The following is a 17500-nucleotide window of genomic DNA, read 5'->3' as shown; positions in this document are numbered from 1 at the left end:
ACACACACACACACACACACTAATATACTGTACGCATATTCCTCTTGACTTCTCTCCCTCCTACTCAATCTACCAGTGGTCAAAGATACACACACACACACACACACACACTAATATACCGTTTGCATATTCCTCTTCACCCCCTTCTCCCACTCTCTCTCTCTCTCTCTCTCTCTCTCTCTCTCTCTCTCCCCAGAGGTCAAAGATCGCCGTGTTTGAGAAGATGTGGTCGTACATGAAGTCGGCCGACCCGTCAGTGTTCGTCAAGACCACGGACGAGGGGGTGATCCGCGTCAGGAAGTCCAAGGGGAAGTACGCCTACCTGCTGGAGTCCACCATGAACGAGTACATCGAACAGAGGAAGCCCTGCGACACCATGAAGGTGGGAGGCAACCTGGACTCCAAAGGCTACGGTATCGCCACGCCCAAGAACTCCCCCCTCAGGTAAACACCTGCAACTGCAGCACCGACCGACACCGGCCTTGCATGAACACACACGAGTCCTCCGGTGTCTGAAATCACACTGAGGGTGTCTACACAACAATGTGTAAAGCGTTGAAATCACTGAGGTGAAGGGCTCACAAGTTTGGCTTTTCAGTGGTTTACTTTTATTTACCGGCTAATCACTTAGAGGTTAATTTCCTGTGGAGTGTTCTTATTTGAATGATTTGGCTTAACTCGATTTATTGGATGAAATGCTTGGAAATCTACTCAGCGACCTACGACGCAGAGCTTTTATCGACCTGTGTCTTTCCGATACTCGATTAAACGGAGACGTTTACAAAATGAAGTGGGGTTCCAATTCAACACGGCGTCTCTTAGACCACTGAGGAGTGTTGCTTGTGTGCCTCTGTGAGTGTGGCGCGTTCCCCCCTGAGCCTTTGTCTGTCTGTGGCCCAAACAGACAAAGGCTCAGGCTGGCTTCCTCTGAGTGCTGAGTCCAAGTGGAGAGTGGGAATATGAGCCTGCCTCTTGCCTTCTTCCTCCTCCAGAAACACTTGTTGTCCTGCTGCCCTCTCATTACATCGGGAGGCTTGTCCAAAGCCTTCTGAGGGAGCCTGTTTTGATTTGGCTGGCTTTTTTTTTTAAGCTGTTCTGTTTTTTATTCTGTCTCACACTCTCTCTCTCTCACACACACACACACACACAAACACAGTGCATGTATACACAGACGCACACCACGCACACTTCTTTCTCTTTCTTTCTCTCACACACGGATGAACACGCACACACATATGCACATGCACACACACGCACGCACACACACACACACGCACACGCACACACACGCACATGCACACGCACACACTCTCTCCCTCTTCTCTGGCCTCCTATTGTCTCTTTCTCTCCCTACTTCGTTGTGAACGGAGAGGGTGTCTCCCTGAGGACAAACAAACCAACAGGGTAGAAGCAATCACCAGCAATCATCAGAGAGGCCACACCTCCTATTCCCACTCCTCCACTTAGATCACTCAGATCACTCAGATCACTTCAATGATTTCACGTCAACACTGTGAAAGATATTTTGTTCGAAGCTGTCATGGGATGATACCCGATATGGGACGGCAGCTGGTGAAAGGGGGAACAAATCGGCAACCAATTGTTCCAACTTTTATTCTGATAAATGTTAAATCAATTTCAACCTTGTTGAAAATCAATGACACACTCGCTAGTCAAGCCAACATATTGCAAAGGCAATGGATTGGGTGAGTAATCCCCACTGCTACCTAGTTAACTATATCACTACTTTACATTGTTAGCAGGCTCACAAAACAAGTTTAGCATTGATTTTCAACAACGTTGCCATTTATTTACACTTCAGAATAAAAGTCTGAACATTTGGTCGGTTGCCGACTTTCCCACAGTTCCCCCTTTCACCAGCTGCCAATGTGACACGTTCTAATGCTTTGGTCCTCATGTCGGGATCCGATGTAATGATCTGACTTTTCTTTCGAAAAATGTGAATACATTTTCGCGTTGCCGAAAAACAATGACACACTCGCTAGTCAACTAACACAGCTTGTTTTGTGAGCCTGCTAACAATGTAAAGTAGTGTTATAGTTAACTAGCTAGCAGGGGGGATTACTCACCCAATCCATTTTGTTGCAGTAGTTTGGCTCGACTAGCGAGTTTGTGTTGTGATTCTCAACAACGTTGAAACGTAAGTTCCGTGTTTCAAAAGAAAAGTCTGAACATTTTAATTGGTTGCCCACATGCGGACCAAATGATCAGACTGTGTCACATATGTACGTGTATGTGTTTCATCGTGATTTGTGAAGAGATATCAGTCATGCAGAATTAACATCATATCACTTCCCATCTCACCACCATTTCACTTCATGGTGAGATTATAACAGGAAATATTCAGACAGGCCATTTAGATCGTTGACTTTTTTGACAAAGAGAAGAGTCATTCTGAGAGTCCAACTCAGAGAAGAGTCATTCTGAGAGTCCAACTCAGTGAAGAGTCATTCTGAGAGTCCACCTCAGAGAAGAGTCATTCTGAGAGTCCAACTCAGTGAAGAGTCATTCTGAGAGTCCACCTCAGAGAAGAGTCATTCTGAGAGTCCACCTCAGAGAAGAGTCATTCTGAGAGTCCAACTCAGAGAAGAGTCATTCTGAGAGTCCACCTCAGAGAAGAGTCATTCTGAGAGTCCAACTCAGAGAAGAGTCATTCTGAGAGTCCACCTCAGTGAAGAGTCATTCTGAGAGTCCACCTCAGAGAAGAGTCATTCTGAGAGTCCAACTCAGAGAAGAGTCATTCTGAGAGTCCACCTCAGAGAAGAGTCATTCTGAGAGTCCACCTCAGAGAAGAGTCATTCTGAGAGTCCACCTCAGAGAAGAGTCATTCTGAGAGTCCACCTCAGAGAAGAGTCATTCTGAGAGTCCACCTCAGAGAAGAGTCATTCTGAAGAGTCCATCTTAGAGGACACCCAGCAGTGCCATGGTCACACAACACTGAGTCCCACACAGACTAGAAATGACTGACTGATCGTATCACCCAGGGCCAAGATCTAGACAAGATCAAGACTGATTTGGGGAGAAAAAGACAAGAGGTGGAATGAATCTGGCAGTGTGACGTAGTCCTACCTCTTCGTTTACATCTGACGGTCTTAGAATCAGATAGATGAGTGAATGTACCTTTTGATGTTGACTCTGTCTGAATACCCAGGGCTGGATTTAATCAAACCTGCTTTTGCGATATTCTTTCATGCATTATTCTGTGTTTTCCCCCACGATGAAAATCGGGGAGGGGACTGTGGGTCGTTCTCCGCTGTTCGCTGATCTCACACATGATGTCTCACACACCGCTGGGACAATTTGGACAAAATGTAGGTGAATGACGAATCTGGGCCATAGAGATCGGACATTTACAAAATGACACCGATTCACGGGGGACAACATGTTTACTGTAGACTTGTTTCCGTGCACACACGCACATTTTAAATGCTTTATTTATGTCCACATAAATACAAAGTGCATTAAGGACAAAAACACTATCAGTGCAATCAGTTCATTGGGAGTCATTCATCTACGTTTGTGACTGTACAGCAACCATCCTACACACACACACACACACACACATTATTTTCTGGAAAAAAGTAGGTGTCTTCCTGCGAAGGATCCATTCTGACATTCTGTTTGACCATATTATTGGGTTAGTTTCGGTATACGTTTCTGTATACGTACTCCAATGTGGGTTTGATTGAATTCAGCTCTATCAGCAATGCTGTATTAATATACCTTTCATTTCACAGGACATCAACACTTTATTTCACAACACAGATAATTGTGAAAGTATGTTGTCTTTTTCGCTGTGCGACTTGATCCATCTCTGAAGTGTCCTGTACTGTGCTGTACTGTACAACAGGGGAGGCTAGTGGAGGTAGAAATCAGAGGACAGGCTCATTGTAATGCATTGGACTGGGACGAGGAACGCTATGTGTGTTAGGTACTGTTCCTCATTCCATTCAACCCACTACAATGAGCCCGTCCTCCGCTTTCAACCTCCACCAGCCTCCCCTGGTTGGTACTGTATGACGTTACTGCAACCCCATCCCCGCCTACTAAAACCATCCCACCAAACAACTGCCGCCTCCCAAACCAGGAAGCCCATCAGCTCGCCTCTGACCGATCGATTTACTGCCAGGTCTCTTTGACCATCCATGAGTGTCATGTGACTTCTTTCAGGCGAGGTTGGTGGAGGTAGGAGTCAGAGGACGGCCTCAGTGTAATGCATGTCCTGGAATGAAGAATGGTGTGTGCGGTGGCGAGAGGAGTGGTACCAGAGATGCATTGACATTTTGGTACAGTTCAGTTTCTACAAATATAATCGGCATGTTTAAAATGACACATGTAATTGTGTCAGTATGTAAACCTTAAAAGATCCAAAATACTTTTTCTAAATTGGATATACTTTTTATTAGGTCATTTGTCTTTATTTCAGCAAAAATATGAAATAAATGCCACTCAAGGTTCTGCTCAACATTCCAGGGAGACTGTCTAACCCTAAGTTACTCCAGGGAGACTGTCTAACCCTAAGTTACTCCAGGGAGACTGTCTAACCCTAAGTTACTCCAGAGAGACTGTCTAACCCTTAAGTTACTCCAGGGAGACTATCTAACCCTAAATTAATCCAGGGAGACTGTCTAACCCTAAATTACTCCAGGGAGACTGTCTAACCCTAAATTACTCCAGGGAGACTGTCCCTGTAATCTCTAATTAAAGTTGTGTCTGGTAAAAAAAAAAAAAAAAAAAAAATTTTAAAATATATTTTTATATAAATATTTTAAAAAAATTTTTTTAAATATAAACATTCCATTCCATGCATACCAATGAGCCCGTCCTCTGATGTCAGCCTCCACCAGCCTCACCTGTCTGAGAAAGAATCACAGGGTTTTACTGAGACAGTGAGACAAAGGTGAAGGTGTGTGTGTTTTCTCTACAGGTGTGTGTATGTGTGTGTGTGTGTGTGTGTGTGTGTGGAGTGATTGTGGATAAATCTATCTCCTGCTCTGACTAGTCTAGACAGATAGAGTCTGCAGGGGCCAGAGAATCCTCAAAGAAATTATTTAACATCGGAAACCTGGACTGAATTTGAATGAAACCGAATGCTGCTACAAAGCCATTAATGGTAAGAGAACAGCGGCATTGGGATTGATTCAATGATCCCCTGCAGATTCTCTCTGTCCATTACTGATGCAGACGCCGAGAGGGTCCTCCACAGCCAGACAGCTGGAGACAACACACACGCACACACACACACACACACAAACACGCTCGCACACACACACACACACACGCTCGCACACACGCACACACACAAACACATACACACACACACACACACACACGCACGCACGCACACAAACGTACACACACGCGCACTTACGCACGCACACACACACACACACACACACACACACTCTCTCTATCTCTCTCACGCAGGGAGAGGGGGAGGCAGCCCTTACAGAGCTGCTCCAGGTGTGATCCCTGAGGTACTCGCTGTTTCCTTTCTGTCGTGGAACAAATGAGTAACCCAGTCAGGACCAGTCAGTCCTCACTCAGTCACAACAACCAGCAACAACCAGCTCCCCCACAGAAAAGTGGAAAAGTGTCCCTCATACAGAGGTAGAATGCTAATGGCTAATTCTAATTCTCTGACTACTTTTCTCACATTCACCTACTATCTGGCCAGCACTACGGGTGGAATATTGAACAGCCCCTGTTTCCATAGTGATTTGTTGTATCCACACCCCCCTATTTATGGTGAAAGGAAACAGCCACGTACCAGACAGGTTTCCACGTCTCCGGCATCTCTGATGGCGTGCTGCCCCCCCCCCCTCCCCTGAGCGCTCCCGTCTCCTACTTGGTAAAACCTGGCCCAAGTACGACTGCTGAGCATTTCAGCCCATCGAGATAATATCCAACATATATATATATATACGTGTATACGTGTATATATATGTTCATGTCCAAACTACAATAGTCTATACACCTGCTCCATACACAAGTCCAACTCCTGCTCCATACACACACTGTATAATATGTAACTGCCATAACCAACGACACCGTCGAGTTGTCAAATCGACTAATCCAATGTCTTCATAATCACGAACACTGTCTACCGCCCGCTATATATCTATATCTATATCTGTCCATAATATATAATATGAACCTTCCACCTTCAAATGCTGACCCCCCCCCTTCGTATGATTTTTATTATCGTTTTCCAAGAAACCCAGTAAACCTGGCAGTGTTAAAACTCAACGAGCAGGGCCTGTTGGACAAATTGAAAAACAAGTGGTGGTACGACAAGGGCGAGTGCGGCAGCGGTGGCGGGGACTCCAAGGTCAGACCCTGTTTGAGAAACAAACCCAGCGGGTAACACCACCGACGGCCGGGCCGGGCCGGGGGAGGGGTAACCGGCAAAACCCAACTGCTGCGCCAAACACTCTGAGCAACGACCTTCCACTCGGCGGTACAGGCTGAAGTGACCGATCCCCCCCTCCCCTCCCCCCCCTCCCCTCCCCAGCGATCATCTCTCTCTCTCTCTCTCTCTCTCTTTTTTTTTCTCTCTCGCTCTCCGTTATTCTATTTCGCTTTCTCTCCCCCCCCCCCCTTCTCTCTCTCTCTCGCTCTCTCTCTCTCTCCCCCCATCCTCTCTCTCTCTCCTCCCAGCCAAAATAAACAATTACAGTCCCTATGGTACGAGTGTCTGGATTTGGCACGGTTTTGATTTGTAGTGCCGCCATGCCTCATGTAGAAGTGAGGCAGGCAGTGCGTGCGTTCGTGTGCACGGTCCGTGTCTTCGCCACACGAGCGCTATCTCACTTCTCTCCCCGCGGACCGAACGGGATTTGTTTTGTGTTCCTGGGTTGCCAAAGCGTTGCCTACGACTTATCTCCTTTCTAAACGGGAAACAGAATATTTTCTGGAACACGGCGTTGCGTCAGCAGAGTGTTAGCAGTGTGCCGGTTACCCGAAGTGATATAGTAATACACATCTACTGCCCTAGGGAGCAAGCCAGCAGAGCTAGATGGAGTATTAACACATACCACTTTTTGACTGATGTATCAGATGATGTTTTATGAGTGTGTGTGTGTGTGTGTGTGTGTGTGTGTGTGTGTGTGTGTGTGTGTGTGTGTGTGTGTGTGTGCACGTGTGTGTGTGTGCACGTGTATGTGCGTGCGCATGCACATGAATGTGTTACTGATGAAAGCGCTAAACCAGTCAACAATGTGGGTTATGTGTGTGTGTGTGTATGCTTATGATCTGAATGAATAACATAAAATAACATGGTATGATTATGTTATTTATGCTATCTCCTTGGTTTTCGAAGAATCCCAGTAAATCTAGCGGTGTTGAAACACAGTGAGCAAGCCGTCTTAGACAAACTGAAAAACAAATGGTGGTACGATAAAGGGGAGTGTGGCAGCAAGGATTCCGGAAGAAAGGTCAGTCTGAAAAACTCCTCAGTCCTGTACCCCCCAGTACACCCCCCAGACCCCCCCTGCTCCTAGACCAGCCCTTATACCCCCAACGCTCGCACTCTCTATGGCACTGGGGGGGGCCTCTCACTGTGATCGCTCTCTCTCTCTCTGTCTCTCTCTCTGTCTCTTTCTCTCTCGCTCTCTCTCTCTCTCGCTATCTCCGATGAGTAGTAGTAAGGCCTGTCGCTACGGATTTAGGTTTCTCTTAATGATTTATTACAAGCACATTTTAATATACTTAATATACTTTTTAATATGATTACACTTTTACAGTATGGTAACAGGTCCTTGTCGAATATTATGATGTATACATAATGCAGTGCATATGTTTAGTTTTAGAAAACTACTGACATATTTCACTTATGTTGTTTACCAACAGAAAGCATTTAAAAAGCCACAATCTTTCATAGTCATTTGGAACAAGAGAAAATTATTCGATCAAAAAATGTAAATGCCTAAATGTAATGTTAATCAACACGTTATTGTGCCTGTTTTTACCTGAACCCATAACATTTGTAATTTCCTGAATACCGATAAGTTAATACAACACCCAATGAAATGGTTTGGAGTTGTTGGGGACATGTTTAGTATAGCAACATGTTTACACCCTAAAAGTAGACAGTATGTAGACATTAAGTGGAATCCTAATGCGAGTCATCGCACGCATTTCCCTTCAACATGGATGGAAGATTTGCACAAAGGAGTTACGCACACAGATCTCGAATTAGCTGTACAAATAATTTCATAATGAATATAAAGCTAATGAATAACTCTAGAGAGAGTGTCACCACACAGATCAGTTCAAGTAGTTAAAAGTAAATAACTTTGCGAGCAAGGTTTAGAAAACAGGAACTGAACATGATAAGTAGACGTCAGTGTGGAGAGAGAAAGACAGTGATGCTGAGGCCCCCCCCCAAGTGTCCATCTGCTCCCTAGCCTCAGCCCACCCGGGTCTCACCAAGACCCTGCCCCCCCCACCCTCGCTCTCTCTCTGTGAACCTGGAGTGTGCATGTGTTTGGATGCATCCCCAGTGGAGTGGATCCTCTGCTCCTCCTCCAGACCCTCAAACACACCAGGTCAACCAGCCTGCCTGCATGCACTCGGCCACCACGTCACAGACGCGGCCCCCTGAATATATGACCTTCCCCATTTCTCAAGTGCCAGAAGATCCTCCCCCCTGCCAGACCTCTGTCCAGACGCAGTCTGAAACCTAAACACCAGCCACCCCTCCAGCCTCCACCACAACCAGGGAGGGAGATAGGAGAGCTGGATTTCTGCCCTGCATGGTTTCTTAGCACTGAGAATGATCAACATCCTAGACATTATCTTCATTTATCTCTAGTCATAACTATGAGGAGAACAGTAAATATCCCCCCACCCCCCCGCATATATGTGGGTTAAATAGAATTGAGTCTGACTTTAATGCATGGATGCATGCCGCTTACAAGGATTTAACTGAATCTCCTAAAGCTCCACTGTTGTTGATAGAACATGTAGATCAAGGCTTATACGTATCTTCAGATGTGCAATAATCTGACTGTCAGAATGAATGTGTCATTTGTGTGTGTCGAAGATGAATTGTTATTTGTCAGGTTTAGCTAAGTAAGTGTTATTTGTCAGTGGTTTAGCTAAGTAAGTGTTATTTGTCAGTGGTTTAGCTAATTAAGTGTTAAAGTAAGTAAGTGTAAGTAAATATGTAAGTGTACATATTATGATGATGTTCATTTTACCTAGTGATGTTTTGAGTATTTGTGTCTACTGTTTATGTTGTTATATCAGTGTCCGTCTTGAAGACCTGGTGTGTGTGTGTGTGTGTCGTGTGTTGTGTGTTGGATGTGTGTCTGTGTGTGGGTGTGGGTGTGGGTGTGGGTGTGGGTGTGGGTGTGGGTGTGGGTGTGGGTGTGGATGTGGGTTTGGGTGTGGGTGTGGGTGTGTGTGGGTGTGTGTGGGTGTGGGTGTGTGGTGGGTGTGGGTGTGTGTGTGTGTTATGGCTAATGGAGGAATTTCGTCCAGAAGACACATGTCCTTTAAGGGTTACTGTTAATACTACATGGTTTTCTCTGGTTCAGAAGACACGTGCCATTGTAGAGAGGTGTGATACAGGCGATGATCATCAGGTAGTACAGTTATCAGCAGGAGCCAGGACCTTAACATCTGTCCTCTTCCTGTTAATGGAGGAACATCACCCCCACATGTAGATGACTGAAGGACAAGATTTACACAGGTGGACAACCTGCTGTCTGAATGGTCCTCTCCTACATGGACTATGAATTTATGATATACCACAGTCATGGCAACATTACACAAATTTAACATACATCTGTATCAACACACTTCAGTTACATGTATAGCACTGTTTGGGAAACAGGCAAAAATGGTACAGCTTCTTCCTCCATTGCAATAACATGTCTATAAGATATTATTTAAGCCATGCCCAACAAGTTCCAACTGTTTCCGTTGCATTTTAAGTTATAAGCAATTAAATATTATTATTATTATTATGTTTACATTGGTAAGACAATGTCTTCATGTTTCATCAGGAGCACACACTTCACAGACTTCCTGATGGTGCATAGCTGGGCCATACAAGTACAACTGTTTAATGATCTGGTAGTTCATTCACATCCTCTGTTTCATGCCCAGCTGGGAGGTGCATTGCTGGACAAGGAGGCCTTGCCTTGGCCTGGTCTATCTGGTCCAACCAGGGCTTTAATTTGTATCATCGAGGTCCAGCTTACCCTTTTCTAGACATAGCTGAGTCAATCAATTTAATTTTGTAATGAAATAATTTATTAATTTTGCAATATCTTTTCAATGCTTAAATATGTTGTATTGGTGAAGTCGGTTTAAAAAGTCTGGATCTCCGTTTTATGTCTTGGAACTCAAGATGGGATGTGGCCAGATTTCTGTGCAGCCTCCTCAGCCCACTGGGCCTCCAGCACAGCGACATGTAGCATGTTGTGGATGGATGAGATGGGACGCTCACCTGGAGGGAAGGAGAGTACGTAAATATCAGAAACAGTAACTAACAGCTAATGGGGATCCATAGAAACAAACAAATAGACTCACATATAATCTGCTTCTGGTCCTCATGGGCAGCGACAGCCAGAATGGAGGCAGGGAGAGGCTCCAGGTCCTGGACATGGACAGCAGGCTGCTGGGCCTGTGGAATGGCAGCCATGAAGAATCCAGGTGGGGGAGCAACCTGGTAGAGGTTGATGTCTGGGTTGGGAACGGTGCAGACGCTGGCCATCCTCTGCATGTGCTGGTTGGTTGTGTGAGCCTGGCGCTCCTCCTTGCGCTGGGCCAGGGCCACGTTCTGTGCAGCCTCCTCAGCCCACTGGGCCTCCAGCACAGCGACATCTAGCATGTTGTGGATGGGTGAGATGGGACTCTCAACTGGAGGGAGGGAGAGTAAAAATCAGTAACAGTAGCTGTAACAGCTAATGGGGATCCATAGAAACAAACACATAGACTCAGGACGCTTTCTCAAGGCCTGGGTAGCTGAGAGGGAAGATAATCATAATCAAAGATATTTATGGCAAATCTTTGGATAGTGATCTTGTCTCTATGTGCAGGGTTGCTTCATGAAATATACTGACCTTTGTGCAGAGAGGTGAGAGTCAGCTGGTTGGTCCAACATGGGGCAGCACAGTTCTGGGCCTGTGGCATGGCAGCCATGAAGAATCCAGGTGGGGGAGCAACCTGGTAGAGGTTGATGTCTGGGTTGGGAATGGTGCAGACGCTGGCCATCCTCTGCATGTAAAGGTTGGTGCTGTGAGCCTGGCCCTCCTTGTTGGGCTGGGCCAGGGCCACGTTCTGTACAGCCTCCTCAGCCCACTGGGCCTCCAGCACAGTGACATCTAGCATGTTGTGGATGGATGAGATGGGACGCTCACCTGGAGGGAGGGAGAGTACGTAAATATCAGTAACAGTAACTAACAGCTAATGGGGATCCATAGAAACAAACAAATAGACTCACATATCATCTGCTTCTGGTCCTCATGGGCAGTGGCAGCCAGAATGGAGGCAGGGAGAGGCTCCTGGTCCTGGACATGGACAGCAGGCTGCTGGGCCTGTGGAATGGCAGCCATGAAGAAACCAGGTGGGGGAGCAACCTGGTAGAGGTTGATGTCTGGGTTGGGAACGGTGCAGACGCTGGCCATCCTCTGCATGTAAAGGTTGGTTGTGTGAGCCTGGCGCTCCTCTTTGCGCTGGGCCAGGGCCACGTTCTGTGCAGCCTCCTCAGCCCACTGGGCCTCCAGCACAGCGACATCTAGCATGTTGTGGATGGATGAGATGGGACGCTCACCTGGAGGGAGGGAGAGTAAATATCAGTAACTGTAACAGCTAATGAGGATCCATAGAAACAAACAAATAGACTCAGGACGCTTTCTCAAGGCTTGGGTAGCTGAGAGGGAAGATAATCATAATCAAATATATTTATGGCAAATCTTTGGATAGTGGTCTTGTCTCTATGTGCAGGGTTGCTTCATTAAATATACTGACCTTTGTGCGGAGAGGTGAGAGTCAGCTGGTTGGTCCAACATGGGGCAGCACAGTTCTGGGCCTGTGGCATGGCAGCCATGAAGAATCCAGGTGGGGGAGCAACCTGGTAGAGGTTGATGTCTGGGTTGGGAACGGTGCAGACGCTGGCCTCAGAGAACATGTCAAAAAAGTTTGGAAAAGTTGTATAATATCTGTCTATCTATCTAGCTCTTCACAGAGGACTTGCATGTAAATGAACAGAATGTGTACTGCAGATGGATTCTAGAACCCCAGCTGCATGTTCTACATTGTTAAGAATTCTAACTTCAGTCATTGTTACCACAGACCATACTTACTTACTTACGCCTATCGCTCCTTTTGGAGGAGCATAGGCCGTCGACAACAGTTCGCCAGGGTCCTCTGTCCTGTGCTTTGCTTTCCAGCTGTTTCCATGTTAGTCCACTCTGTGTGATGTCTGTCTCCAAGTCCCTGCGCCAGGTGTTCTTGGGCCGGCCTCTCTTCCTTTTGCCTTGGGGGTTCCATCTAAGGGCCTGTCTGGTGGTGCTGGTGTTTGGTTTGCGTAGTGTGTGGCCGATCCATCCCCACCTTCTTCTCTTGATTTGTTCTTCCACTGGTTGTTCGCCCGTTCTCTGCCAGAGATCGTTGTTACTGATGGTATCTGGCCAGTGGATGTTCAGGATCCGCCTCAGGCATCTGTTGATGAATGACTGCACTCTAGTCATTGTGATCTTGGTTGTCCTCCACGTCTCTGATCCGTATAGGAGTACTGGCTTGATGTTGGATTTGAAGAGTCTGATCTTTGTCCGCTGACTGATTACCTTGGAGCTCCAGATGTTCTTTAGTTGGATGTATGAGGCCCTTGCCTTGCTGATTCTTGCTCTGACATCTGCCTCCGTGCCACCCTTCTTGTCTATGATGCTACCTAGGTAGGTGAAGGATTCTACTTCCTCGAGTGCTGTTCCCTCCAGGTTTACTGGGTCTTCGTTGTTTGTGTTGATCTTTAGGATTTTGGTCTTTGCTTGGTGGATGTTGAGGCCTAGTTGTGTTGAGGTGTCTGCCAGTATGTTTGTCTTCTCCTGCATCTGTTGTCGACTGTGGGATAGTAGGGCAAGGTCGTCTGCGAAGTCTAGGTCGTCCAGTTGTGTTGAGAGTGTCCACTGGATCCCGTTTCTCCTCTGTGCCGTTGTGGTCTTCAATATCCAGTCAATGGCCAGGAGGAAGAGGAAGGGGGACAGTATACCGCCTTGCCTTACTCCGGTCTTTACTTGGAAGCTTCGTGTGAGCTGCCCGCTGTGTATAACTCTGCAGGTCATTCCTTCATAGGAGTTCCTCATGATGTTGACAAGCTTTTCTGGTATGCCGTAGTGTCGAAGCAATTTCCAGAGGGTGTTTCTGTGGAGACTGTCAAATGCCTTCTCGTAGTCTACAAAGTTGATGTATAATGGAGAGTTCCATTCCAATGATTGCTCAACTATGATTCGGAGGGTTGCAATCTGGTCTACACATGATCTATTGGGTCGGAAGCCTGCCTGCTGGTCTCTTAGCTGCGGATCCACCACTTTCTTTATTCGCTCGAGGAGGATTCTGTTGAAGATTTTTCCTGGCACTGATAAAAGCATGATTCCTCTGTAGTTGTGGCATTGGCTGAGGTCTCCTTTCTTAGGTATTTTGACCAAGTAGCCTTCTTTCCAGTCTGTTGGCCCTTCCTCTTCCTCCCATATCTTCTCGAACAGGGGGTGTAGCATCTCTACCGAGGTGTCTATGTCTGCCTTCAGTGCCTCGGCAGGGATGTTGTCTGGTCCTGCTGCCTTACTATTCTTTAGTTGTGCAATGGCCTGTTGGATTTCCTGCTTGCTGGGCTTTCCACAGTTGATGACTAAGTCAGTCTCCGCAGGTTGAATGTCCGGGGGGTTATGTGGTGTCGGTCTATTCAGGAGTTCTTCAAAATACTCTGCCCATCCCTCTTGCTGTTGGTCCAGTCTTGTGATGGTCTTTCCTTCCTTGTTTTTGATTGGTCGTTCTGGTCTGCTGAACTTTCCGGACAGTTTCTTGGTGGTGTCATACAGTTCCTTCATGTTTCCTTTTGCTGCTGCCTCTTCTGCTTCTTTAGCCAGGTTGTCGATGTAGTTTCGCTTGTCCTTCTTGGCATTTCTTTTGACCTTTCTGTTTGCCTCAGTGTACTCTCTTTGGGCTTTTGCCTTGGTTGCCCTTGTTCGGCTGTTGTTAACGTCTGTCTTTTTCTGTCTCCTTTCTTCTATGTTGCGTAGTGTTTCTGCTGATATCCACTCTTTATGGTTTCTCTTCTTTATTCCAATCACTTCCTTACATGTTGTTATGAGGGTTTCCCTTATCCTTTCCCATTGGTCTTGCTGGTCTCCTTCGTCACTGCTTAGATCTTGCAAGGCTTGATATCTGTTCTTCAGCTTCAGTGTGAACACTTCTCTTGTCTGTGTGTCTTTTAAGAGGTGGACATTGAATTTCTGTTTCTTTGATGTTGTTTCCATCCAGTGCTTCTTCAGTTTCAACTTGAGCATAGCGCTTAGTAGGTGGTGGTCTGATGCTATGTCTGCTCCTCGCCTTACTCGCAGGTCCTGTAGTGATCTCCTGAACTTGCTGGTTATGCAGAAGTGGTCTATCTGGTTCTCGGTCACTCCATCCGGTGATACCCAGGTTGCCTTGTGGATCCTCTTATGTGGGAAGACGCTTCCTCCGATAACCAGGTTGTTCAGGGCACAGGTGTCCACAAATCTCTCTCCATTCTCATTCATTTCTCCTAGGCCATGCTTTCCCATCACTTTTTCGAAGCCTGTGTTGTCTCTGCCAATCTTTGCATTGAAGTCCCCCATGAGAATGTTGATGTCTTTTCCTTTTTGTTGATCCAGGATGCTCTGCAGTCTGTTGTAGAACTCGTCCTTTTTTCCATCGTCACTGTCATTGGTTGGTGCATAGCATTGTGTCACGTTCAACTTGATTTTCCTTTTCTTGGTTCTGAAGGTGGCTGTTATAATTCTTGATCCATGTGCCTCCCATCCAATCAGTGCTTTCTTTGCTGTTGTTGATAGCAAAAGGCCAACCCCCTCAGTGTGAGGGGCTTTGTCTTCTTCGTGCCCAGAGTAGAGTAGCAGCTCTCCTGTCTGCAGTCTTTGTTGTCCAGATTGTGTCCATCGTGACTCACTAATTCCTAAAAGATCTAGTTTGTACCTCTTCATTTCTGCTGCTACTTGTATGGTTTTTCCGGTCTCATACAAGGTCCTGACGTTCCATGTTCCAATTCGTATGTCTCTGGTTGACAGAAGGGGTTTCGGCTCTGTGACTTCTGTGACTTGACAGCTTTCATCACACAGCGTCATATTTCCTCTCATTGAGGATCCTTCTTCTTCCAGGGCTGAGGTCTGTTCTGTTGTCAACGTTTTTGTAACGGATTGTTTTCTACGGGATGGGGTTGTTGGCCCCACGCCCAACCCCCAACCTAGAGGACCAGGTGCTGCTTTTCATCTGGCCCCTCCTCTGAAACCTGCCCGGCTTGGTTGAACCTGCCAGGGGTGTAAACCCCGGCCGGTATAGCTCTCAGAGTCATAGAAGCACACAAGCTGCCCCACCACGGCAAGGTATCAGCACGATGGGACAGACCACAGACCATAGCCAGGGTCCATTTTGTACAGAGGTCAGCAAAGATCAGTAGGTCAGAAGTCAGTAGGGGTTCATGAGGAATCCTTCCCTAGCAGATGTATTTTACATGAATAAGGACATTGCAACTGAATACGCCAGGGTGTTTTAGAGGCCCTTAAGCATGTCTTTCCCAGAGAGAGTTGACCATATTACACATAGCTGCAACGTTTGCAGGAAAAGCACTATACAAATAAAACGTTATTATTATTATGATTATGATTATTATATTCATCACAAGTCATTTCACAGCAATCGGACTGGTTGAAATCTGGCTCAAAACCTCCAAGGTCATGTCCTCTGTGTGTCTCAATGGGAGCTACAGTCCTGGTCCATCCATGATGGCAGGGCCTTCTGAAAAATAATTTCATAGAACACTTTGAAAGAAGTTGAAACAATGTAACTATTTATTGATTTAATAGATATTTCTTTGTTCATTCTCTAAACAACTGTTCAACTTATGTTGAATTCAGCACTTTGTTAATGTTTAAATAACTTCCTACACTTTGCACATAACTGTGTAGACAGAGAGCTTCAGATGTAAGACTGACAAATAGTCAGATATTGCTTCCAGCTGGATGGATTTCTTTTCAGTAAACCTCATTATGGTATTATATACTCAAGTATATCAAAGTTAGCCTTGTTTTTGGGGCCATACCATACCTGTCCCATCTCACTGCTGTGTAATACTGATATAACTACAGTAAACTGTGTAATCCTGATATAACTACAGTAAACTGTGTAATAGTGATATAACTACAGTAAACTGTGTAATAGTGATATAACTACAGTAAACGGATGCTTGGTAAAGTCTGTCAGTGCTGCTCCACCAGGGATGTGTTGAATAGTCTCATGATGGAGGCTGAAGCTCCATAGTGACAAAGGCTGACAGTTTACATGGTGACAGTGGCTGTAGCTGGTCTGCATGGGGAAGGTGAATGCTGGTCGCCATAGTGATGGAGACTATAGTTGGTGTCCATAGTGATGGAGACTATAGTTGGTGTCCATAGTGACTCAGAGATCTTTGATGATGTTGCCCTTGAGGCAGATGTCGTCTCCTTGGCTGAAGACCTGCGGATGCAGCTTCAATACCAGCTCCACTAGCAGTCCTGGAATATACACACCTGCACACAGAGAGAGAGAGAGAGAGAGAGAGAGAGAGAGAGAGAGAAGGAGTGAGAGAGAGAGAGAGAGAGAGAGAGAGAGAGAGAGAGAGAGAGAGAGAGAGAGAGAGGGTGTGAGGACATGCCGTGTGTATGTGTGTGTGTGTGTGTGTGTGTGTGTGTGTGTGTGTCTACATGGGTTTTAGGATGTGTATGTGATGTTTGTCTTTGTATCTTGTCTGAGCACATGTGTAAATTATATGAACAGTGTACACTTTCTATGAAGCCCTTATACCAAATCCATTATACATTATACTCGTAACGATTAGATTAGATTAGATTCAACTTTATTGTTTTTGCACAGATTTTGGTATTTAACCAGATGCAAATAGTGACATAGTGCAGAAGACATGATATGTAGACAGTGAGGTATTACAGTAATACAGTATTACAGTTGCAGCTCAAAGTGCTCCAATCATTATATAATCATAATTTAATTATTTAGTCATTGAAAGGCAATATTAAAAAGATGGGTTTTTAGTCTTGACTTGAACATATGTGCTGAGGTTGCATCCCTAATGTAAACTGGCAGTGCATTCCACTATTTGGGTGCATAGAATGAGAATGCAGCCTCACCAAATCTCTTCTTTTGTACATGTGGTACACAGAGAAAACCAGCGTCAGAAGACCTGAGAGCTCTATTGGGCTGATATGCTAGCAAAAGGTCT

The 17500-nt window shown here is 45.9% G+C and overlaps 1 protein-coding gene across 2 annotated transcripts in view; it reads left to right on the top strand.

Moving 5' to 3' along the window:
* Window positions 1–17500, top strand: part of gria1a (glutamate receptor, ionotropic, AMPA 1a) — a gene marked incomplete at both ends in the record, with an annotated part of 90695 nt that overhangs the window by 69721 nt on the left and 3474 nt on the right. For both annotated transcript variants that reach the window (XM_080526672.1, XM_080526671.1), the window contains 2 exons: window positions 197–444; window positions 6238–6352. In XM_080526672.1, coding sequence (XP_080382798.1) covers window positions 197–444; window positions 6238–6352 — 363 coding nt within the window. The remainder of the gene's footprint in view (window positions 1–196; window positions 445–6237; window positions 6353–17500) is intronic.

This window comes from Nansenia antarctica (genome assembly GCF_963989245.1).
Source record: "Nansenia antarctica genome assembly, chromosome: 3".
Taxonomy (NCBI): Eukaryota; Metazoa; Chordata; class Actinopteri; order Argentiniformes; family Microstomatidae; genus Nansenia; species Nansenia antarctica.
The sequence above is the reverse complement of the archived record's forward strand: the minus strand, read 5'-3'. Positions and strand labels throughout refer to the sequence as shown.